The sequence below is a fragment of the Xiphophorus hellerii genome, chromosome 3 (genome assembly GCF_003331165.1).
Source record: "Xiphophorus hellerii strain 12219 chromosome 3, Xiphophorus_hellerii-4.1, whole genome shotgun sequence".
NCBI lineage: Eukaryota > Metazoa > Chordata > Actinopteri > Cyprinodontiformes > Poeciliidae > Xiphophorus > Xiphophorus hellerii.
The window spans coordinates 27,728,568-27,753,553 of record NC_045674.1 but is presented as its reverse complement, the minus strand read 5'-3'; the positions used below and the strand labels follow the sequence as shown (position 1 = coordinate 27,753,553).

The window sequence follows — 24,986 nt, the reverse complement described above, 5'->3', positions numbered from 1 at the left end:
CTTTTCTTTTTTTCAAATATTGCAACTTCTAACACTTTATTTAAATATGGACTAAATCATAGTCACAGTGTTAAAAAAGACATTATGATTAATCAATAGAAAGAATTGTGAAACGCAAATGTTCCAGGTCTCTACTCAGAGTGCCAGCACCACCTACTGGTCACATGCTGTACGTCACTGCAAAAGTATGAACGATGGAGCCTACCAGTGGCTTATGACTACTTTGTTCAAGAAGAAGAAAAAAGAAAAGCAGCTCCAAACTCAAAGTATACACAGCATAGAAATATAAAACATATTTTTCTACCTGGGGTATTATAAGAAGTCCTTGAGGTCGAGGTCTGCCAGAGGGTCCTTGGGCTTCTTGGGGGTCTGATTTGAAAGTCCTGAAGAAAGCTAAGGCAAAACCAGGCAAAATGGACCCTTTAAAACATGAGATTTTCAGCAAGATAAACAATAAAGTCAGCATCATTAACAGATGCATAAATTCCAGACTAAAAGTCAGGCTAAGTAGGTTTTGATACAGATTTCATTTTGTATTTTCCTATTAAAACAAAAATATTTAAAATGCCCTAATAAGCCCCTGTTATCATTAAAACAGGAAGGAGGTATTATGTTAAAGAGAAAAATCGGCTTTTATATTCAGTGCCGTGGAGCTTTTCTATTGCACTCACGCACTGTTTTTGTGCAAAGTTTGTTTTAGCAGCATTTTGTCACAGACAGCAGATAGAGGGAGAATGCCTCTTGTTTTTTTTATATTTTTATTTCCTCTCTTATAAATGCCAGCTTCATATTGAAGGGGTCCTGGCTTTGTTTTTATTTATGTTCCCACTCCCAACCTAAAATGTGTCCAGCAGCCAATTATCCACTACAAGCCAGCATTAAAAGTGCTAAATGTAGCACTTTTAACACTAAAAAGTGCGTTAAAGTGCACTTCCTGGTGCACTTTAATTTCTCACATGTCAAGAAATACATTTCTTGACATGTAAAATCAAGAAATTTATTTGACCAGTAGGGTCATGGTGTTTTGCTGTGTTACGCAGCTGAACTTTTCTTTACAAAGTGTGTGACTTTTCAAGCCAGTTGCTTGCACGTTATTGTATTTAGGACATCAGAATAAACGAGAGTAGAAACAAATATTACGTTGAAATTTGTGTTGGTTTATCACATGAAATCTGTCTGGTTGCACCATGATAAAAAATGTTCAAGGTGTATGAATACCTACTTAAAGACACTAATGTTTTTTATCGTATGTGATGGGTTACCGGCGCTCCGGGTGCAGCTCCAGCAACCCCTGTGAACGCAGGTCTCATCATGGGCTGCCCCATCATAGGCTGGCTCATCATGGGCTGCATCATTGGGACCCCTGGCCCTCCAGCAGGAGGCTGTTGGAAACAGAATGAGATCAGAGATCATTACTATTTATAAATTAATTACAAATATGTTGTATTTTAAACAGTGATTCCACTGTTGTAGCCAATTCTCTAAGCACAGACATTAAGAAGCTCACCATGCCAAAGCCAGGCTGTGGGCTCATTGTTGGCACCATTGGTGCACCAGGGGGCGCTGTTCCTGGCGCACTGGCGGCCTGAACGTCCAGACAGATTATTTAGTTCACAGAGCAACAAACTCTATTAAGTTAGAAAATAACCACAAAACTGATTAATTTCAGTAATTCAGTTTAAATTTGATATACAATTTATTAAACAGAAAGCGATTCATTTCAAGGTCGATGATTGTGGCTGACAGCCAAAAATCATTTTCTCAGAAAAATGTTTTTGGAGAAAACTATAAATCAGGATGAGAATATACTTTATTGATTTGTCGACAAGCTACTGTTTCCAATATGCTAGATATTAGCAACGGTAAATATAAATATTAGGGATATAAAATTTACATTAAAAAAATATTCATTTTATAAGCAATTTTAAAATGACCGAAATATAAAATAATATAATAAATTAAAAATAACAACAATATATTAACAAATAAAACATTTCTACTTTAAAAAAAATCCTGCTTCCATTTTCTGATTATTGTATATTTCTGGACTGGACTTTGGGTTTTCATTTGCTTTGAGGCAAAAACTTCAAAATTCACAGAAGTATTAATCAGAGGGTCAGTGATAAAGTCTGTGTGTATTTTTCTGTGTACTGTGAGTAGAAAGCAATTAGTGGTGTTATATCTTCTGTTTTATTTTACTATTGTAATGAACATCCATTTTTTTATTAGCTGCCAAGCGACTGCAGATGTGAATTAGCTTATACTGCAATCTGGCACAGTGCATCAGATGGGGGCTTTTATGTTTGATCTGTACTTTCTAAATAAAGTTGATCATCATTATGAATTAAAGACATGAAATAAATCACTCTGTGTACTGACTCTAAATATGAATTTCACTTTCTGAGACACACATGGACGCAAGTATATCGTTTAAAATTTTTCTTTTTTGCTAAACTTTTTAAAAAGCTGCTTAATTTATGACTCACTGCAAACTCCTGAGTTTCCTTAGACAGAAACCTTTTAAACTACTTTGAATAACTAACTGCGCATGCTGTGCGCCGTTTGGTAACTAGGATCAATTGGAATGTTTGTGTGATTGAATTGGAAGGATTTTTCTGTAAAGTGCCTTGAGGCGACGTTTGTTGTGAATCTTTTTTATAGCAAGAGAGGCTCACAAACAAGTTTTGTTCTGGCTCTGATTGTGGAGTTGCTGTTCTCACCATGGGGGCCCCCGGGGAGCCCCAGCTTGTGGGAGCGACCTGCGGCATCCAGTTGGCGCCTCCTGTCAGCTTCTTCTCGCCGAGCGGATCCCTTTAAAAAAATAATAATAGTTGCATTGTTAAATTCTGTCCAGATTATTTACTGAGGATTAGTCACTGACAGGATGCTTATTTTAACGGTGCATTCGCCTTCTTAATCGCACACTTACTTTTTCTTCATTCCAAGGTCTGAAACGATGAAAGAAAACAAAGAATTACCTTACAAAACCTGCAGTTTCTATTTTTTTAAAAAAAATCATTTTCTGTGTGTTAATAGATGCTGTCTACCTCCAACCAGGTTGGCCAGCGACGAGTCCAGGTCTCCTCCGATTGCTTTGGTGGGAGGCGGAGTGGCGGGAGGGAGGGCTGATATTCCTCCTGGTGCGCTGGGGGTCCCTGTGCTGCCCGCCGTGCTGCCTCCGGTGCTCTGAGGCGTCACCGCCGGCATCAGCAAGTCGCCTAGACCGCCGAACACTAGCGGAGAGTCGCGGGATAAACAGAGAAACGATCACCGACGTGTGACTGCAGCATCCGGCCAAAGGCGGGCAGAGGGAGGGAACGTGGGAGCAGGCGGTGCGACAACACAGGGACGGTCCAGCTGTGGCAGCATCTGCAGACAAGCTGTGCATGGCAGCCACTGTGTCACGCCGAGTTGAGAATGCGACGGAGCGTTCAAAGCAGCAAAAAAAGATGCAGCGGCAGCAAGTGCAACCACGTTAGGTAGAAATATGAAACCAGGTGACATCAAGGCCATTTCACATACATTTTTGTCAGTATTGTTCATAGAGAACACATATTTAGTTCAGCAATGAATACTCAGCACCCTCCAAATCTAGTATTAACATTTTATGTAAAATTTTATAAATTGCCGAATTTACTACAGCAGCATTTCAGACTGAAACATGCAGAATAGCCTGTTTATTTGTCTACTTTTAGGCATGGTGGAAGATCTGTGATGCTGTGGGTCTGTTTCTCTTCCAAACGACCTTCAAGTCTCGTTAGAGTGAATGGCGTCAGGATTTCTCCCAAATTTCAGGTAAATTCCATAAAATATTTGTAAGAAAACTGAAAACGGGTCTTTAATCTTAACACAGGTTCAAAGCATTTGGGCAGGTTAGCACAGATGTGTGTCAAAAAACACAACATCTCCTCTTTTTACCTCGCCATTTCAGACCTAAAACCTACTGAAATGATGATATGACCTGGAAGACAAAACAGTAAAATGGAGGAAACATAGATCCGGATGATCGAGAAGTATTGGGCAAACTCTTTGTATGCCCCATCCTCGCAAAATGAAAAGCCCAAATGCTCTCGAATCAAATCAAATTTATTTAAATGGCATATCTGAGAACAACTGCCGTTGATGAATAGCATTAATCCTCAAAATAGGGTGAAATCAAATGAAACACTAGATTTTTCTACATTTTTCTGTTAGATTGTGCAGCTGAAATAAAAATGGGAATTTATTTCAAGCATGTCTATGCATCTTTACCACGAGTGTCCAGAAATATGAAGGGCACTGCAATATCTTTAAAGAAATCCTTGTCCATGGTGCATTCATAACAGCAGATTTACCAAACTTTACAGCTACAAGTATGGTGAAAGGTATGAATAGCAAAAGGCCTTGGTGACATATGGCTGCCTTAAAAATAAAAACACATAACAAAAATCTCGTCTCATGCGTTAGACGTGAGCACTTTTATTGCGGCGTGCAATGGGGAGAGAGAGGGAGCGCCGTCCAAACTGCACTGCAGAGTTGAACTCACCATTTACAGATTAGATGAAGCAAGCAATGACCCAGCAGAGTGGAAGAGGACAAGAAGAAGGGAAGAAGAGAAGAAGAAGAAGAAGAAGAAGAAGAAGAGTGGGTGGGTGGAAAGTGAAGAAAGCACAGCGTTTGTGAGAGTGCAAAGAAAGTAAAGACAGAATCGGGCAGCGGTGCTGAGGAGAAAAGCAGTCAGCAGAAAGAGCAGTTGTACGTCAGGAGGCCAGTGACAGCGGTGCGTTTCAGTGCCTCGATCATGCAGAAACCAAGCCATCAGCAGGAAAAGGGAGCGAGGTCCGCTGTGAAAGCAGCTCCTTGACAAGAAAACCGAGCACACCAAGCAGAGCACCTTTACCAACAAAATGCTTTGGGTTGTTTTCTTTCCTTCCTTTTTTTTTGTTACACATGGCATGACAGAGGAACAGGTTGTTAAAGGGAAACTCCTAATTCCACCTACTTGATGCGTCGAAGCCACCGGAGGGCGCTGGCGTGGCGGACGCAGGTTCTGACGCCGCCGCGGTCGGAGCTATCGGTACTACCGAAGCCGCGGCGGGTACCGGCGGTGTCGGAGACGGGAGCGAGGCCAGCGAGTCGAAGCCGGTCTCCAGAAGGTCGTTCTGCACCGGCGCCGGGGCAACCGTGGGAGCCAGCGTGGGGGAGATCAGGCCTGAAGGAAAACACAGGACGGACCCAAACTGTTCACTCTGCTACCAGACTGGTTCGAATCAAGAAAGCAAAAAATTTAAAGGGGCAGTTTTATGTAGTTTTCGAGACACATTAGAGCCATTTTATAGGACAATGAAGTAGCTATGTTACCTTCAGTTGTAATAAAAATACTGTAAATATCAACATGACATAAAAGAAATTGAACTTCGTAATTTAATGCCTTGAAATTGGGTCTCTGTCTCTTTAAGAAGCTCCTACTTTTTCTGACACTCTGCCTTCAGGGCGTCATCACAACATTCATCTATAAAGCGTTTGCATTTTTAAGAGCGTTTTCTCTGAGAAGTAGCTCATTTAATGAGCTCAGCAGGTGTGCAATTAGCAGTGTTTGCTAATTGCTGCTGGCTAGTCTGAAGGAGCTGAGTGGGGGAGCTTGTATGTGGAGGAGCTATGTGGAAAAAGCAGTGCTTTGTGACAAGTGTTTATGAACCATGAATGGTTGCTATGGGAGATTAAAGGATTTCTCTAAGATGCATGAAAAAAAATTAACCCAACACTCCAGGTATGTTTCTGATGAGGGAATAATGTCATATTGTGATACGAAGCACAAAAAAGTCAATTTCACATAATGCTGCCCCTTCAAATAAAAAACAGAAAAATGGATCTCAACTACTTAAACATATGAAAAAATTTGTATATTGTGGCAACATTTACAAAGCCGATGTTTGTAGTTAGTCAAATTTCTGTCACCTGAAGCTGTTTTACATGTATCATGTAAATAAGTCATGGTAATACATTTATATCGGATGTTCATTTATTAGGGAAGCAGCTTTTTATTTTTTACTCCTCGCTCCTCATCTTATTCACCCAATTTCCTTTTGATTTTGTTGTCTGGTGAAGCATTTCTGTATTGCTGTCGCTGTTTGTTTTTGATGATTGTCCTGCTTTGTCCTCCTCTTGTGATCTGGTGCGTCCAGATTTACCCTCTTTCTTCTAGAGTGACGGGCGCGTCAGAGGAGATGAAGCGTCAGGCCTGACGTCTACTGACAACCTGAAGATACTGAATGACTATTCCGTCAACGGATTGTTTCACTAATAGACACTTAAACATACTGACACCTTTACTGCAGCTAATGTAAAAGCACAATTCAAACTGGCCAGGTCTAAATGAAATGAGCGGGACAGAACTGAGGCAGAACAAACCCTGAAGGACGTAAGAGGTGAAATATTTCAAACGAGTTCCGAGTCACTCTGGAACTGCTGTGTATTTAATTCAAGTGGGCTTGCCAAGTCTGTGAAACAGGAACATTAATCTGACTAACGCGTCTCTGTCGTTACTCGCTGCTTGCCATCGTCATCGGCACCGAACATTTCCAGCAGCCACTTCCCATTTTTAATTTAAATGCTCAGATTTTATAGAGGAGCGCGAGCGTTAGCGCAGGCTAACCTCCCAGCAGGTCGCCTCCCGGCACCGCAGGGGCAGAGCTTTGCTTCTGCTCCACGGGACCGCTGAAGGAGTCTGCAGAGAGAGGGGTGAAAGGTCGGCTCAGCATCAGATAGAAAGAGACAGCAGGATTTAGATATAGTAGGGAGCTGAAAGGTCGACTTCTGCTGTTTCAGCACAGTAATTGCTATTCAGTGGAAATATAAATTAATTTGTCTGGACTGAAAATAGCTTCCTCAAAAAAAAGAAATACAGCAAAATGACTCAACTCTGCAATTATTTGGGATTCTTATGCATCACAGATGATGCTTAAATTCATTTTGCAGGTGTAGTTTGAGGGTATTTAGTGATAAAAAAAAATGTATTGAAAAATGTAAAGTTAAAATTTAAGGATGACATTTTCGGTCTCGGGGAAACATCAGCAAGATGTCGGACCAAATTACCTCAGACAGAAACGACATCAGGTCTCAGGACAATAATAATCTGATTATGTAATCCATCATGTCATATCAGTGGTGGAAATGGTTAGCATGTTTACTGCATAGATATTCAAACCCTCTTCTTTAAGGATATTTCAGTCCAGTTTGCTTCAGATGCTGTTGTCTTCTAAGGTCATTCGGTCTGAAGATGTTGTCCTGAGACACGGGGGATCTTGTAAAATGTATAAAGTACATGGGTTTGTTAGTTGCCGAAGTTACAAAATTGTGTAACTTGACAACAGCTGGGATTGAATGCTTATATAGCTTTGATCCTGGAAGGAAATTCTGCAGGAAATACAGAAGTGTGCACTTTGATGGCGTGTCTGTGTTTCTCTGCACTGCAGGATGTTTGGTAACATAGTCAGTGATCGTTATACCGAGTGTTTTTGTGTCCTGTGACATTTATTACCCAGTAGGTCAATGACCGGCTCTGGCTCTGGTTTGGGTGGAGAGGAGGCTTCCGGTACGGGAGTCGGGGCGGGGGCAGGCGTTGGGGCAGGAGAAGGCGTGGCGGCTGGAGCTGGAGATGTAAACGTATCTAAGACGAAAGTGGGGGGAAAAAAACCCATGATTAGATCAATTCAAACTATTTATTGACAAACAAAAAACACAAGGATGTTTTTTTTCTCGAGTTCTTCTGCCTGTTTTTGTTAAAGAGCGAAGCACATTTGCGCGCAGAAAAGCAGAGAGAGGCAAGCATCCCTGCATCGTCACTGCGTATGCACATCCTGGAAGCGAGCAGCATTCCGGGACAAGACGTCCGTAGCTAGCATGCAAACCTATGTGGCTGCACTCCTCATAAAGGGTAAGGAAGAGAAACAGCCATGAAAGTCAAGATAAAAGCAGCTCGACCAACTCACCCGTCACAATGTCTCCAACCGGAGGCGGCTCGGGCAACGGAGAGGGCCCGCGTGAAACGGCAGGTAGGTCTAATTTACCAACGCAAGCAAGAGCCAGGATACAGGAAGGGGGGGAAAAAACCGTGGAGGTCGGGGGAGCAAAGAAAAGCGTTAGCGTGGCAGGTAGAAACGGAAAAAAAAAAAAAAACATAGACAGAGAAGCAGCCACAGAGACAATCCGGCAATTGACGAGTGGGGTGCATGCACGTTTCTCATATCACTATGAGGGACAAATCAGGACACGTAAAGGAGAAAAATAAGAAATAAATAAACTGTTGACAAAGGAGAATTACTATGGACACCAGAGGAGGTGAAGAGGCTCCACAAACAGAGAAAGGGACATCAACTCCTGTACCTGCACCAAAAAGGTCTACGCTAGGAGTGGTAGCGGCTTTGGATTCTGTGGTAGGGCTTTGCTCAGGCATAGAATCAAACATATCTAAGAACAGGGACAGACAACCACATGGACATTCAGATTCAAGTCCGGTGCATGACGAGTTATAAAGAAGAGAGATGAGGGGAAAGCAGAGAGAGCAGATTTGTTTGTTTTTTTACTTTGATTAATTCAGTGAGTCGGAAGCTGTGTAACGTTTCAGTGCAATGAAACGAGACAATGCAAATGTTAAAGTGGAATATTGCTAAATTTCAAACGTCAGACAGGAACAAAATGTGGACTTCACTGTAAAAGTCTTTCACCTTTTCCAATGAAGGTCAAAGGGTGAGAAACAGGCAGAGGCTAAAGGTCGCTAAAGCAGGAAAACAACTTCCTCTACAAGTTTATCTTTACACACTCAACTGGAATGGCATCAACATATTTTAGGTATTTAGCTATATTAGCTAAATTATCAACAAGTCATATCAAAAAAGAAAAGAACTATGCTAACATTAGCCTAGCACCTCGGCTAACTGCTCAAAATGAAGAGTAAGAGCAAACAACTTTTTTATTTGTATTCCAGAATTATTGACTTAAATGAGCATATTTATCTTGCTGAAAAGTTACATTTGCGTTAATTTAGTCTTACTTCAAGTGTACAAAAATATTTGAACTACAAACTGGATTAAAATACTTGGTGTTTTTGCATAAAATGAATAAATTGAATCTGAATTTGTTCCCATATTAGGGGAATTTTGCTGAATAGAATAAGGAAATTTAGGTGATTCATTGTTTAGCTGTTCCATCATTCACTTTTCTCTATATCAAAATGGAAAAGACACATTTTGATCAACAAGTTCATAGATATTTTGTACAATAACCAAAATATCAGTGAATGACCAAAACAGGAGACATTTATCCTTTTTGGAGATTTTCCTTTTGTAAATATTCCAATCACACCGTAGTTCAGATAAACCAGTTGCTTATCTGAACTACATATCTGTTCAGGTTTGTGCGGCGAATCAGAGCATTTTAAAGAGATTTGTGAAGCATAAAATCTAAAATGAAGCAATATTCCATTTTAACTCAAGTGCATAAGCTACAAAAAAAGCATTCTCAGAAGGATCTAAAGTTATAACAAACAGCAGAAGAAAACGGTTTTCTTCCCTTTAAGGTCTGGCACTCTGTTAGTATTCAGTCAAAAATCAAAGCACGTTGACCCACCTCTGTGCATAAAATGACATTTGCCTTTATGCCCCAACAAATCTGATTTTGTTTAGTTCCTCATACAAACAAACAAAAAAAAATGTGTTCAATTTGTTTTTGCTTTTTATTCTTTCCATACAAATTCTTTTCGGCTTTTACAGAGGCAGTCAAAGTGCTTGGATAACAGTAGACAAAATGAAATGTATCACTGGCACCATCATCATAATCAGCAGCAAAGAGCAACACAATCAGAGTCATCTAAAAATTCATTGTCCCTGTTGCCATAATGCAGGTAAAATGCAGTGAGTGAGTGCGTAATGAGAGCGAGAGGACATTACCACCAAAGATATCTAGAGTCGGGGCAGCTGCAGACTCTGTGGTGGTGGTGTCGGTGGTGGTTGTGGTGGTGGTAGTAGTAGTAGTGGAGGAAGGGGCGGGAGCAGCGGGGGCAGCGATGGGGGCGATGACGGTCGGCGCCTCGCTAGAGGTGGGAGGAGTGATGGCGGTGGCGGCCTCCGAGTCGGAAGGCCTCATAGCGAACAGGTCCAGCTCTGGAGCAATCCTTGAGCTCCCTTCCGTGGTAGCGAAGGGGTCTTTAGGAAGAGCAGCGGGGGTTTGGTGTGGACAGGTTAGAGTGGGTTATGATTGGAGAAAAGGAAAAAGGCGGTTTAGGGATGGTGAAAAACAACATTTACTTTGAAAAGCATGGTTCTGAGGGAAAATGCTGCCTAAAGCTTGAGATTACTTAATGTGCATTTATTTGTTAGCAGGAGTGGCTTCCATAAGTCGCAATTAACTTCCACTAACTTCAAAGCATGAAGCATGACTGAGTGTTTCTGAGCCTGTGAAACCTGCTAGAGTTGTAATAGAGGACATACAGTAGCATCAAACAGTAAAAGCAATGACAAAATAAACACAGCCAGATTATTTTTCTTCATTGGCACCGACTTATATCCATCTGAGCATCTCTGAAATGATCTAAAAATGGCTGTCTACTGATGTTGTACATCTAACTTGGATAAGTTTGAGAAGATCTGTGGAGAAAAATTAAAGAAAAAAAAATAATTGAGCCAAGTTTAGAGAGACGTGCCCATATCAATTGTGGACCAATTTTAGCCAAAGTCCAAAGATCACTTTTATTTTGAGTTGTTGTTTTTTTTAATGAATGCAAAAAACATTTATCACCTTGTAATTATGTGCCAAGTTATTTGAAAAACAAAAACAAAACAAAAAAGCAAATTGTGGAATTAGGCTTTAAAATAAAATAGCTACTTAGCTTCTGCTAGTTAGCACTGGGTATGTATTATTTTTGACATTACTTTATGCTTATTTTTTGGGGCAAAACCACTAATATATACTAAACTTTTTCTCACTAGCCACATTTTAAGCTAGTGAGTTGATGTTTATCTAAAGGGAATGAGTGAAAATCAAACCTGAACGTCGTCTCTAATAGTACTTTTAGCATTAATTCAACATGCTAATGCTGACATAGTGTTTGTGATGCTACATGGCAAAGGAAATGAGTACATTTACAAGGTAAGTATCTCCTTGACCAATGTAGTAGTCTGCTACATTGTAGTGTAAAGTGTAATTCATGCATGTTAAGAGAAAATTAACCCTCTATTGTTTTCCAAGCAATAAGAAAAGAAGCTGTGCATGCACAAAACAGCTACCATTTTATACACAGTTCATGATATCTGATAACAAAACAAAGACTAAAGAAACCATCATATTTTGAAAACCCCACAACAAATGAAAGATTACGTTTAGTCAGTGATTTATGAATAGATATCAGAAATTTTTATTATCACTGTATGGCTGTCATGTTTTCTTTATGTGAATATGAATTTCTTTTTATTTAATCAACAGTATAAATAAAAATGTATGTTGTTATTATTAATGGGTTAGTTTTATGCTTAAAGTCAGATAAAATGACACAAAAATAGTCGAAAATCTTCACTTCTAAAATCACTAAACAATTAAAAAGTTTTTGCTTTCAACATTGCAACAGATTAAACTTGCAGATTTCTAGAATTTGTCAGTCAATAGTGCATGTGTGAACATTTTGCTTATAACACATGCACGCTACAGTAACTTTATAAGGATGTGCAGAGAGAGATTGATGTGAATATGTTTGAAACTACAAGTTCACTACAAGTTTATCCAAAGCACTACAACCCTGTTGGTCAAAGAGAGTTAAGTTATGGAGTTATTAAAACCGTAGGAAAAACAACAAAAAAGGCTCTGCAATGATTCAAATTTCCATCTAATATTATCATGGTTAATAATACTCAAACAGACTGTATTCAATTTCTTGAAACAACAGTTAACACCTTTACTGAGTATATTTTTAAAGAATATTCCCTTGCTATCTAAACAGGAAGAAGAAGGAATAGTAGAGATGAAGGAGGAGAGGGTCCATGACTGGGGCATTAGCAGGATTTGGGGTGAGACAGTAGGTCACCCGGGGGCAATGGTTTGCTCTACTGTCTCCTATAAAGCAGTGGCAGCTTTAGCACGACAGGAGCAAGGAGTCTCATGTACACACACACACACACGCACACGTTTGTGTATTCAAACGTCCTCGCAGACACTCGCTCACAAGAAGCCGTTTTGTGACCCACCAGATCCACTAAACGCATCAGCAGCGGGGCCCGCGGCCGCGGCAGCAGGACCGTCTCCTGGGGAAGGTGCAAACGCATCTAGGGTATTGCAGACGACAACAGTGGACACGCAAAAAAAAAAAAAACACAAAGCGAAAGGCAACACCCGGGTAAACACACCAAGACACACAGACGTACAGAACAGAAGATGAGTCAACAGATGAAAAGGACAGGAAACAAAAAAATGAGAAGTTAGCATCAGGAATAAGGCTGAGAATACAAGAAATATGCAGCCTGGTTCGGTGCAGTGATAGATTCAATTGCATCACTGCTCACATGATGAGTTTAGAGGGATAGGGGGAGGAAGGTGGGGAAAAAAGGGGGGCTGCATAATGCTGCATTCACCGTGCGCACTACCTGCACAGGCTCGAGTAATGAAGCTAGTTGTCACAAGTTACTTTGACTCTGTGACAAGTCGGGAGGATGGCAGCAGGGATGGGAAAAAATCATGGTCTCTCTTTGACACAGAACTGATTTTTATTCAGTAGTCGTTAACCTCTTTCACTCATTGGAGTTTCCAGTCTCTGTTATATAATACCTGACATTTAACCTCGAATGTAAAAAAAAAATAAAATAAAATTTCGCACACTGTTACTTTATAAAGAAAGATTAAACCAATACCTGTGTGAAACAAAAGAAGCAGCATTAATTCATAAGGTTTAAAAAGGAAGAAACCAACTTCATCAGGTGACATGACCACCATAATAAAAGTTTGCTGCTGCTCTGAAGAGCACAGGGAAGATATTAGCAATTACCTTAGATATGTAATTGTTGCTGCTTATCAATCAGGGAAGGCTTAGGAGACTCTAAACAGTTTGAAGCCAATTATTCTACACAGATAAATATTGTTCATCAGTGGAAAATGTTTAAGTACGTTGGCAGCCTTCCCAAACGAAAAGGCTTCGGCCTATTCTTCAGCAAGGGGGGCCATGCTGCGATGAGAGGAACTGGAAGAACTCAAGAGTTTACTGGCTTAAGTCAACATGCTAAAGAGTAAAGTTCTTGACAGAACAGACTGAACAAGTGAGGCTTATTTAGAAGAGTTGCAAAAACAAAAGTTTTAATACAAAACAGAGCAACATGATCAGGGTTTCTGGCTCCACGTTCCATCTAACGTTAAATATAAGTAAGTTATTAAGCCATTTAGGACAGAAGTTTAAACCTAAAATTCATTTTATTATTTTACCATGACCGTATAACACTGTATAACTTGACAATGACGAGATTTGTCTTAAGCCATGCTAGGCTACACGCTAACCTACACTGACCTCCAAAAAGGTCGATGTCAGTGGCTGAGGCGGCAGCAGGAGCAGAGAGAGGCAGCGATGTGGGGGGCGGCACCGGTGCAGCTGCAGCAGCAGTGGTTCCAGAAGCGGTTGCCGGCGCAGCGACTGCGGCGGCTGCAGGCGCGGCAACGGTGGCAGCTGCAGCAGCAGGGGCGGTAGGGGTGGTAGGGGTGGTAGTGGCGGCAGCAGCGGCGCCTGCAGCGTCAGCCGGCTTCCCGTCTGCCGCGAGAGCTTGAGGCGCGCCATTGGTGGCGGCTGGGGCAGCTATGTGGACAGACGCCCCGTAACCCCATTGCCAGACCCAGTCACATCCCCCCCAACAGACGGACAGAAAAGGAGGAAAAGAGAAAATAGAGGAGAAACAGCTCATTCACAGTGAATGCAAGGTGGAAGGATTTAGACTGAAGTGTGTGGTGGGAGCAACCGCTGGCCATCGAGTCAAACTTCGAACAGAAAACAAAGACGGGACCTGAAAAGCAAATCTCAGCAAGCATTTCACAGGTTCAGTCTGTGGCGCTGTGACTGAAAGTGGAATACTCACCACCTGCCAAGAGATCTGCAACAGACAGACAAAAACAAAATAAATAAGTCAATGAAAAGGTGCCCCGAATCCTCGGAAAAGAAACGATGTAGTGCTCCAGTTAAAGCAAACAAAACCCAAGTGACCAGAAGTTCACCATTGCAAAGAGCTCAACGGGGTTAGACCTGGTCTCTCTTGGTGAGAATTTTATATCCAACTTTTGTATTTAGACAAAACAGTATTTCATGACTGCGAAAGTGTTAATAAAGCTCTAGCATAGTAAAAACGGCTTCTTATCTTGGGATGTATGCTGGTGTTTTGACAAATGTGTGATAGATGGGTCTAAGTATAAGCAAATTGATTTTATGGAACATGGAGTTCTCCCACATTTTTAAAGTGTGTGTGCTGTGGAGTGTGTGTGCTGTTTTTGATGATTTTGAATAGCGTATCCTGGGATTGAAGGTGACTTTCTGTATTTGCTGTTGCTGTCTTGGTTTACTTTTTATTTCTTACATTTAGAGGTCATCCTGTTGTCTTAGGATAACATTTTAATGCCCAGTGAGAGAACAAAGTCATAAGATGTTACTTCAATTATCATAATGTGGAGAAAGCCATCAGTTTCAAAATGGTTCATGAGAAAATATGCAAATATCAGACAAATGGATTTAAATTCAATGCAGGCTGGTGGGTTATGTATCTATAAGGAGATCTCACCTCCCCATCCAGTCATGGATGTTGCCGCAGCGCCCCCTGCTGACGAGGACGACATAGGGTCGAGATCCAAAAGGAACCCGTCGTCCAGAGCGCTGTAAATGGAGGAAAGGCCCATTTATAGAGGTCCGTTATGATAACTGAATCATGCAGCTGTCATAGAGTTGCCGAGTGACACCCACTTGCTGGTAACGGTGGTGGCATGGGCCGGTACGGTTGGAGTAACAGAGGGTGGAGGGGGTTTCACCGGCGGCCCGGGACGAGCTGGAGGCCCGCCGGCTGCAGCTGGAGGAGCTGGTTTGGCTGGTGCTGCAGCAGCAGCAGCAGGAGTACTGTTGTTGGCTGTTGCATCCTGACGCAAAGAAATTGCCCCGTTAGGTGGTAAATAACAGGTTTGAGTGATGGAAGTCAACAGCTTCCACCCTGCAGCTAAATGTGTCGCTTTGTTGGGAGATTTTTGATTCTAATTGTCTTAAACAATGATCACGGACTTACCTTAGAGGGTGATCTGTAAAAACAACAAAGTTACAGAAGTTAGAGTTTAGTGATGCATGTTGGTCACAGTATCTGTTATTGAGACGGTGCAAAAAGTGACAGTAATATCTAGCACTTTGCACTGTCAGGCCTAAAACACGGCTTAAATAATGGACCCCATGCAGGTTGGTTACTAACAGCATCTAAGCAGCAAATTCACTTTTGTTTGAATGAAAATGTAAAAATTCCCAAACAAAGTTTAGAGATGGATTTAAAAACAGGAGGAATTAGTGACACTAAAAGCTAAAGAAAAAGACTTCTCAATGGGATCCGTTCCACCGGGAGATTCACGTTACGGTGAAAATGCTTCCACAGAGCTGCATCTAAAACTAAATGACAGACAATAAGCTGGTTGTTCAGATGCCCTTTCTATGGAGTCACTGAACGCTGTCCTGCAGGACAAAACACATTCAAACCCCAGGGAACTTTTTCCACATTTTGTTATGTTGCAATGACAAAACCTCGGTGAATATGAGGATGTTTTTTGTGTCGTACCTACACAAACTAGGGCATCATTGTGAAGAGGACAGAAATTGCTGCATGGTAGTTTAAAGTTATATGTGGAGGCTGAACCTCTGTTCTACTCAGCAGTTCTTAAGTCAGTATCAAGGAGTTAAAACAAGCTCCCTTTTCTTCCTGAGAAGAGACTTATAAGTTAGTTTAATCTTACTTCAAGTGCACTAAGACAGCAAGGTTTCCCCCAGAAAACTTGCCAAGTCCAGTGGTTGGGCGCTAGGGCAGTCATTCGTCTGCTGTGTTTTTGAGTTAAAAAATGTTTAAAGTTGACAGGAAATTAGAAAATATCACTTGATAATTATGTATTATTCAAAGATTGGAAGATCAATACATGAACACCAAATATAATGTCTTAAAATGCAAACATTCTAAAAAGAAAAACTTAAATAAATAAGCAGTGCTTAGCCTGGTGGGGGCATAAGTAAAGTCTGGTAGCCCGCCAGGCTTATAATGCACTAGGGGAAACCCTGGATAGGGTCCGGTAGCGTTGATTGAAGGTCGAACAGGGAGAGTAATCCCATTCAAACTAGCCAGACCCAGAAGTTTCCTGCTGCTGAAAGGCCACATAGCTAAGCACTGATTTACTGTGGAGTAGCATGCACACGAGTGGATTTCATCTACCAATCAGGCAACTTCTGAGGACAATTTGTTGCACTTGGTTTTTATTTAGGTGTCCAAGAGGAAATGTGACGTTTGACTTCACAATTAGGCCCTACTTGAGTTGGTCTGTCAAAGAAAATCCCAGTAGGACACAGTGAAACAGATGGACATCACATGAGGATATCTGAAAACGTTCCAGGGGTTTGAACAGCTTTGCTCACGACCCGAATGATGATGGTTTTGAACTCCGTTTTCACACTAATGACAGACTTACTTGTCTTCACTGAGTTTGGTAAAGGTAAGAAGAAACAGCAGATTAGAGACAAAGAGCATTGAGACAAAGACTGGTGCAGGTATGGTGGTATGAAAACGCTAGAAGTTGTAGTAATTACTTACGGCTTCTTCCCCTCCAGGGTGTTGAGGTGAGTCTCGAGAGACTCCAAAAGACTTTCTGGGGCCTGAAGAGAAAATGCAGAGAGTGACTCCTAATCCTGACCTGTTGGATGCATGAATGTTGCAGTCAATGTTTCTTTAATCAAGTTGGGCCGCCTGGCATGTAGAACATTACACTAAATCAGAAGGAATCTGATTCACACAGTTTATGTGCCATAACTTAAACAGAGACCCAGAAAAGGAGGAAAATCGGGAAACAGATGTGTTAAGGAGAAAATAAGTTAAAAAACTGTATGCAAATTGAGAGAGCACAGTTCCAAGCAGTCAGAGTGCAAAGCTGCATGCTCAACAACGAGCTCCTAGCATGCAACAAAAAGGATAGCTCAATACCCAGCTGGTTTTGTTTTTTTCCCCTAAAGGTCAAAGTCAAATCGGCCAATAAAACAATCATTAATTGGATTTCCACACTCATTTCCTGTGTCTGTCTATTTAGAGCTTTAAAATCTGTTATGCTAAAACCTGAAACCAGCCACTGATAATGCGCCTGAGAGGGACGGCAGACACTTTGTCCCTGTGGGTTTTTCAGACGTCTGTCCTCACCACCCAGTGCAGACTGAGCAGGCCTGGAAGAGCTCCATTACTGCACTGCTCAGGCCCAGACAGCTCTAGTGTAAGGAAAACCCTTTTAAACTTGTTCTGATAAAACCGTCATTAGAGCATATTAGATAAATGGTCCAAATTATTAGTCACTATAAGTGATGATTTATTGTCAAATTGGCTGGAATGGGAGTATAACATTAGCTGAACGTAATGCTAATATTCTGTAGTTTCAAGCATCAGTAAGAGTCATAATATCCACCCTGTTGCACATAATATTGCCAATGCCATGGTGAGCGTCTGATTTATGCCACCTGTTTAGCATGCCGTCGATGCCAAACATTCATGCTGCGGTTTCCAAAACAATAACCTCAGCTGTCGAGTTTCCACCGCAGGTCACAGCTTAATCGTCTGAAATGCAAGACGAAAAATCAAGTTTCTCATCCCGGGAATCTGGTGCATCTTTAAGTGATCCATGAATCGGTAATTCAGAACGGGTAAAAAACAATCCTTGTGACGCGCATGCGGTCGTGGAAACTCCACAGAGCAAAACCCAGAGATGCATCTCTTCAACTGAAAATGCGCTTTGCGGCCTCAGCAGCTGCCCGCATGTCACTTTTATCCAGTAAGCTCTTAAGGTTTCATGGTCCCACTGCGTCTGAGTGGCTACAGTTTGCGGCTAGCTGCGCGTTGTGCGTCAATTCAGCGCTCTTAAAAAAAAAAAAACTAAAAAAAGAAAACCGGCTCTCCTCCCCTAAGCTGTCTTGCTCCCAAACGCTAGCTCTGTGCACTACTCGCTACTCACACTCTCAGCCTGAATGATCAATCTGCATCTCTGAAAGTAAAGAGAGAAGGGGTGGGCAAAAACAACGGTCAATAATAACAAAAAAATAAATAAAAAAAGAACCACAGCTCACTGGTGGGGTGCAGGCATCCCAGGATGTGTTTTTGTTGTTAAGAAGAAGCAACCACCGTGAAACACCAGCAGGAAGGAAAAAAAAGGTGGAGGACATTCGTACTACATGCAAGACAGTTAGGAGGTCAATAGGAAAAAGAAAACAAAAAAAACCTGACATGCACTGTTAGAGGCTTAGTGAACATTTTTAATTTGATAGATAGTATTTAATGGCTGAACAAACAAGTTTTAGTCAGTCATACCTGAGTGAGCTCAGGTATGTCGTTTTTGTCTATTCCCACTTGCTGTAACAGAAAAAGTGACACGTTAAAATTCCAGTATAGTGTCAAACTCAAGATCCATAACATAACTTTTTATGTGGCCCTCTAGAGACACATAAACAGAACCTTCAAGAAAGCAGGCAATCAAATTAAAGCAGTTTTTATTGTCAAAATACGTTGCTGTGAAAAAAGTTCATTGTTGCGAACTTTAAGGGTTGTTTGTCTCTCATCGACTGCAGAGACACCCAGTTATTCATATTTTAACAGTTTAATAGGTAGTTTTATCGATATGTTTTGCCACAACCGGCCTTACATGATCTTGTTGTGGCCTGACATAAAAACGAACTCGACACCCCCCTGCTCCAAACGATACCTCTGCAATTTTGAAGAACTCAGACACTCGGGTCATCCGCGTCAGGAATCTCTTGTAGATCTCCAGTCCGTCTTTACACTGGCTCCTCTTCATCTGGAAAAATTTCTCTGGACAAACAAAATGGCGAAAAAAAATGTCACCCTTAAAATACGCGACGCACCGTTCAACAAGGGGCCGCGAACAATGCAACGAAAAACATTTTGGCTTTTATGACGGACTCCGTGGAAACAGAAGCGAGTCCTCTCTGGGTCTGAACTGGCTGTGAGTTATACGTCTGCTATGAAATACATCAAACTGGATGAAATTCCACACCCTTACGATTATTTCAGGATTTGTAAAGGGTTCCTTAGCAGCTTTGTGCTGGAGACGCAGCTTAGCATTGTCCACGCAATTTTTTTGAGCACCGGAAAAATATTAAGGAAGAGAAAGAGAAAATTGTTAAAAAGGGAAGTCCCCTCAAATGTGCTATTTAATTTACTCTGCGTTATACCGGCTGATGTTCTCAATGCTGAAAACAATGCCCTTCTACATATTGTAATGTTGACTGAAAAGAAAATCAATACTTTCAACTGGAAAAATGTGAAGTCATCAAATGTAACTGAATGGACAGAGAGGCTATTTGTTTTGTGCGACTACATTGTGGAAATGTAAAAATAAATAAAGATGGAAAACAATGAAAAGCCCGATATTTGGATAATTTAAAACCTACATTTAAAGCATTGAATGCATCAGTTTATTCTTTTGTTTCCTTTTTCCTGTTCTCTCTTCTCTCTCTCTCTTTTTTTTTTTTTAGAAATCTTTTGATTTCAAACAGAATCAGAAATAACTGCATGCTCTAACACAGCTTCCCAAAAGAACGCTGTCACAGGATCTACAAAGGTCAGTCTGTATTGTGAAAATAACTTTCACACCAAGGACCTTTTCAGGTTTAAATGAAGGATCTGTATCAGACCTATGAATCCATAAAAGCCATATTTTTTTCCCAACATTTGAATAAAATCCGCTAAAAGAAAGTGTTTCCTCACCGAGCAGATTGATGATGCCGTCATTGTAGCAGGCGTACAACTTGATGAGATCTTTGAAGAGAAGGAGGAAGCAGGCGTTTATCACGCCGTTGTTCAGGTCTTTGGGTTGAACCTGCGAGCAAAAAGTGAAAATTTGTTTTTTGATTTCGATCTACAGGTATTTACTTTAAAACTTAAAAAAAAAAACTTTAAAAAGCAACTGGAATTTAGTGTTTAAAAGCCGTAGTCAGAGTCACATCTTGCAGCATCTTTACAGAAACGCACATGAATTGCATAGAAGTACTTAATGACACAGCAGTATTACCAAAAATCACAACAACAAAAAAAATTAACAAAACTTTCTGCTTTTATTATTAGTTTAATAACGATCATAAAACACAGGGTGACATGCTGCGAGTTTGTGTGTTTCCCGCCTCGGTGTGTGTCCCGCAGCGAATTCGGTGAACATTGCCGCCCTGCTGTCAAGTGTCTCTCACCTCGAAATCCAAAAGCGAGTCGATCTGGCTCTGCAGGATCGGCATTCCTTTCAACAGCTTCTCCACTGACATGGTCCTCATCGCTCCATCGGCTCTGAGATTCAAGGAGCAGAGAAAATTGCACAGCAGCTCTTTGAAATATTTACATTTGATGAGAAAACATTAACGTTTCTACGACGACATCTTCTGAAAGCTCTTCACACATCTAGCGCACATATCGTCCACCTGCCTCATTTCTATTCTGTTCAGGCTCGGTGCCTGTTTATGTAGCCATAGTAAAACCTTTTATCTGCCAGTTAGCAGAGCTGTAAAATATCCAAACATGATCAAAAACCTTCTCTGTATTCATCTCTTCACTCTGGAGAAGCTCCAGCTTTATCCGTCACACCAAACTAGTATCACACACAGATTCCCTTGTGAGATGCGTCCTACCTCAATGGATTAGGGGGGGAAAGGGAAGGAAGAGTATCTTTTAACTCTTAATAAAAACAGTAAAGCTCGTTAGCTGATGGAGCCTTGGCAACTAAATAAAATAAAACGCAACAGGGAATTAAGCAACCGTACCCTTTTTTAACTCGTCCAAAGTCAAAGGACATCTGTCTGTAGGCGAAGGCCTTCTCGTTGAGATAGCGGCTGTAACGTCTGATGAACGTGGACATGTCGTAGCCTGAGGAGAACACATCCATATCATCACGTCTGCAGTGAGGCGTGTTCCCATTGTGCAAACTGATGAAGCTCTTTTTTTTTTTTTTTTTTTTTTTTTTGGAAGGATGTGACCTTACTCTGGTGACAATAAATGACGCTCTGTTTAGACATTGCAGGCTTTTTAGAGACAGTCATTACATTGTAGAGAAGTCGTGATTTTTGTCACCAGTGAACAGGCTGGATTTCTGCTCTATGTGCATGCAGAAAAGCTGCTCCAAACTCATATCCAAGGTAAAAGGGGAGAGAGCATGTTTTACTAGAGCGATAAGCTGCTCTTTTTTAAATATTTTAGCGTTCCTGACAGTGCTTTATGTTAGTCGGCCTCTGTGGGAACATTTCTTAACATGGGAAGCTTTAAAAAGGGCTTAAAATGCTCACTTTGGCTCTGTAAACTCTGCAGTCAAGCAAGCAGAAACACATCTGTGACAGCAGACTGTGAACCCAGTATTTATCACCGTGGGTGATGTCCTAATTTCCATAGCAATTGGTTCCTCTGACTGCAGCAGAGACTACTTGTGGATGTCAAGGTGTATTTTTGCTCTGTTGTCAAAAACTTATTTTTATGAGTCAATATGAAAAAGACTGAAATTAAAAAAAAAAAAAGTTGCACATCCAAGTAAGCTATACGGCTATATATTTTCACCTTGCTTAAAAGGATGTAAACAAATCTGCATGTTTAAGGGTCATTAACGATCAAGACCCAAATTATTTCATTTTGGTTTGTTCTGTTTGAGTGTTGAAGCTACTCCTTTGGGGCTGCGTGTAACGTCGTAATTGTTTGGGTCAGACGCCACGCACCATGGGAGCCAGTTTTGTCCAGGAAGTTGCTGAGGTTGAACAAGGTGTTCCTAGATGCCAGGAACTGGAGAAATCTCTGCAGAAAAGGACAAATGCACAAAGTTACGTATTTATGGTGTTACTGAGTAAGCAGTCCCTGCCTCCGTCAAGTCTTTAAAATCACAGTGGACACATTTCAGAGGAGTCAAGCAGCACTCTGTCAGAATATAAAGTAAATAGACTTAATAAGTCAAATTCGATTTTTTGTTTCAGATATTTAGATAAAGATGAAGGTAAGCATTAATCGAAGTTGGACACATAACAGGTCAAAAAACTAGAAAGTAGTGCATAAATAGACTCCAATGGTATTAAACCATAAAGAATATCCCAACTTCTTGCTTACCTGGAACAGGAGGCCATTTAATTGAAAAAAAAACTCTGATAGAAATACAAATCTCTAAACTTACAAATCATTTGTGACATGTATGTTTGTTCCCTGGACATTACTCAAATTTAGTGACCCATGCCAACACAATGCAGTTGCCTGTGTTCCTGCTGTGATGTCAACAAGGTTTATGCCGTTATTGTTACTGTTATTATTCAGAGAGGGACGGCTCAATATCAGAGGCCTTGTCAATCCACAGATGTCTGAACAACAGGAAAAAGTTACTAAAGGTGCATTTAACTCTGCTTTCCATTTAAAGAATGTGTAAATATGCTTGAAAAGATGAAGGTAAAAACTCCAATTATAGTCTAAAACATATCTGACCTGCAATGTGGAAAAAATGTCAGCATAAAGATTGCCGATGCCTAGAGGTGGTAGAAAAGTGAAAGGCACAGAGTTTTATTTAAATGCATCGTACTCATATTGTAAAGACGACACGATGTGAAGAAGAGACGCCCCTATCCATGTATCGATATTTTACTGCATCCAAAGTTCCTGACGAAGTCGACACAAAGACACATGGCTGCATTTTTCACAAACAATTTTTTTAACAGTCACTCCGGTTTTCCTGGTAGAGCTTATAAAACTGTGTTGTGGTCTGTCTGCATTATTTTGTTGGTGGAATCTGGGTTTATGACAGCAAGCCGGATTGTCCTTTCTGTGTGTTTTATGCGACTTCCTCCGTTCATCATTACAATTACACATCGACCCAAAGTGGTCAATTCAGTGAGAGAAATTCGGTTTCAGCATGTTCAAAACAAAGCGCCAAGGTACCCAAGCAGGGAGAGGGCATCTTTTTCTGTAAGCTAATACAGCACAGAATGAACTGGAACTAAACTGAAATGTTACAAGTCATGAAAACAAAGTATGAAGTCGCGATCATTAGCTAGTATTAGCCCAACACTCTCAGCTAACTAAGCCATGTCAAAAAATGTGCCAGCAGCAGACGCTTCTCGCAAAGGATAAGATGTATTGTTCTTTGTCTAAAGACCTTATAATTAAAATCAATGTACACCACACTGGTGTACTGGAAAGAATTTTCAGCTTAATTTTAAAATTTTTATGTTAATATTGCCTTAGTGTGATCACAGAGCGTCAACTGAAACCTCTTTTAATGCAAGCGGTGTTCTGTTTTGCATTTAGGGCCTCACAGCCAATCTAGGTTGGTTAGTGAGCTAAAAAGGCAAAATTTTTAAAAAATAAAAATACATATACATACAGTACAGACCAAAAGTTTGGACACACCTTTCTAATTCAATGGGTTTTCTTTATTTTCATGACTATTTATAAGGCAAGAAATCCCACTTATTAACCTGACAGGGCAGGTTGACCTATGAAGTGAAAACCATTTCAGGTGACTACCTGTTGAAGCTCATCAAGAAAATGCAGAGTGTGTGCAAAGCAGTAATCACAGCAAAAGGGTGCTACTTTGAAGAAACTAGAATATAAGGGCTATTTTCAGTTTTACACTTTTTTGTTTAGTGCATATTTCCACATGTGTTATTCATAGTTTTGATGCCTTCAGTGTGAATCTACAATGTCAATAGTCATGAAAATAAAGGAAACTCATTGAATTAGAAGGTGTGTCCAAACTTTTGGTCTGTACTGTATATATATATATATATATTCTGTGTGCAACAAATTCACACAGATTGGCCTTACCTCGTTGCCGTGCACCATGAGGTGGTGTGTGGTGATCAGGGCTTTGAAAACCACCACCCAGCTGGCGTTGCCCACCCTCTCCAGCAGCGTGTCTGCCATCTGGGGGACGTTCACGTTGGAGTCCTGGGTGGCCTGGATCAGGTCTGAGGAGCAGAGCGAGGACAAACATAAGGTCAGGTGATAAATGTCGGCAGGGACTCATACAGTGCCGGTGCTGAAGCTTTCAGTAACAATGCAAACAAATCGCAGCAAGGAGGAAGACAGATGGCTAGAAAACAGATGGGAATATGGAGAATAATTGTGGGGATATTAAATATCTACTTCGGTGTAGCTCACAGTCACACTATGTGTGAAATTACACTGTTTAGTGCCTCCCAGTGTTGCTAAAAATCATTTAATTGCCCTGGTATTTAAATGATCACCTTCCTATTTGAATCAGGAATCTAAGTTCAGGTTGTGAGCTGAGGTGGTTCTCGTCTCATCAAGCTTGCCGTTTTTACGTTCAACAGAAATGTATTCGGAGGATCGTTTCACATTATGATGCTTTTGCTTAGTGTGTGAGTCACACTGGCTGATGCTTTGTTTGGTTTCTGCAGCAGAGCTCTTCAGCTAGCTCAGGGAGCCAGAAAGAGAGAGTGGAATATTCCACAGCAGAAAGATTGACTGCAACGAGACTGAAGCCCCTCAGCATTACAGATGATGGCAGATGCAGCACCAAATTGATAAAATAACACACAAAACATTTAGGACGTTTTAATAGGAAAGCAGCCTTTTCATGTATTTTTAGTTTTTTTGTTGTATAGTTGCATCCATTTATGTGAAGGTAAAAACACAAGTAATTTTTTTTTTGTTTTAAAGTTGTTGTAATATTTTTCACTAATTCCCAAATAGTCGTGACAGCGAACTGGTTTTCCTATAATTCACCCTACAGAGTGTGAG

At 40.8% G+C, this 24,986-nt stretch overlaps 1 protein-coding gene across 10 annotated transcripts in view; it reads right to left on the bottom strand.

Moving 5' to 3' along the window:
- The window catches only part of snap91a (synaptosome associated protein 91a), a 43,094-nt gene that overhangs the window by 3,428 nt on the left and 14,680 nt on the right, over nt 1-24,986 (bottom strand). For 2 of the 10 annotated variants that reach the window (XM_032557577.1, XM_032557578.1), the window contains 27 exons: nt 24,048-24,190; nt 21,962-22,037; nt 21,023-21,125; nt 20,459-20,552; nt 19,983-20,094; nt 18,958-19,064; nt 18,567-18,608; nt 16,815-16,876; nt 16,693-16,701; nt 15,264-15,276; nt 14,951-15,120; nt 14,772-14,863; nt 14,079-14,093; nt 13,520-13,801; nt 12,213-12,290; nt 9,927-10,181; nt 8,365-8,448; nt 7,971-8,039; nt 7,520-7,648; nt 6,635-6,706; nt 4,982-5,191; nt 3,048-3,233; nt 2,930-2,948; nt 2,721-2,811; nt 1,508-1,585; nt 1,263-1,382; nt 305-393 (listed from right to left, as the gene is read on the bottom strand). In XM_032557577.1, the coding sequence (XP_032413468.1) occupies nt 313-393; nt 1,263-1,382; nt 1,508-1,585; nt 2,721-2,811; nt 2,930-2,948; nt 3,048-3,233; nt 4,982-5,191; nt 6,635-6,706; nt 7,520-7,648; nt 7,971-8,039; nt 8,365-8,448; nt 9,927-10,181; nt 12,213-12,290; nt 13,520-13,801; nt 14,079-14,093; nt 14,772-14,863; nt 14,951-15,120; nt 15,264-15,276; nt 16,693-16,701; nt 16,815-16,876; nt 18,567-18,608; nt 18,958-19,064; nt 19,983-20,094; nt 20,459-20,552; nt 21,023-21,125; nt 21,962-22,037; nt 24,048-24,190 (2,792 nt within the window). In that variant the 3' untranslated portion in view covers nt 305-312. Of the gene's footprint in view, nt 1-241; nt 254-304; nt 394-1,262; nt 1,383-1,507; nt 1,586-2,720; nt 2,812-2,929; nt 2,949-3,047; nt 3,234-4,981; nt 5,192-6,634; nt 6,707-7,519; nt 7,649-7,970; nt 8,040-8,364; nt 8,449-9,926; nt 10,182-12,212; nt 12,291-13,519; nt 13,802-14,078; nt 14,094-14,771; nt 14,864-14,950; nt 15,121-15,263; nt 15,277-16,692; nt 16,702-16,814; nt 16,877-18,566; nt 18,609-18,957; nt 19,065-19,982; nt 20,095-20,458; nt 20,553-21,022; nt 21,126-21,961; nt 22,038-24,047; nt 24,191-24,986 lie in introns of those variants that run through there. The other 8 variants (XM_032557579.1, XM_032557583.1, XM_032557581.1 and 5 more) reach the window with 8 other exon arrangements.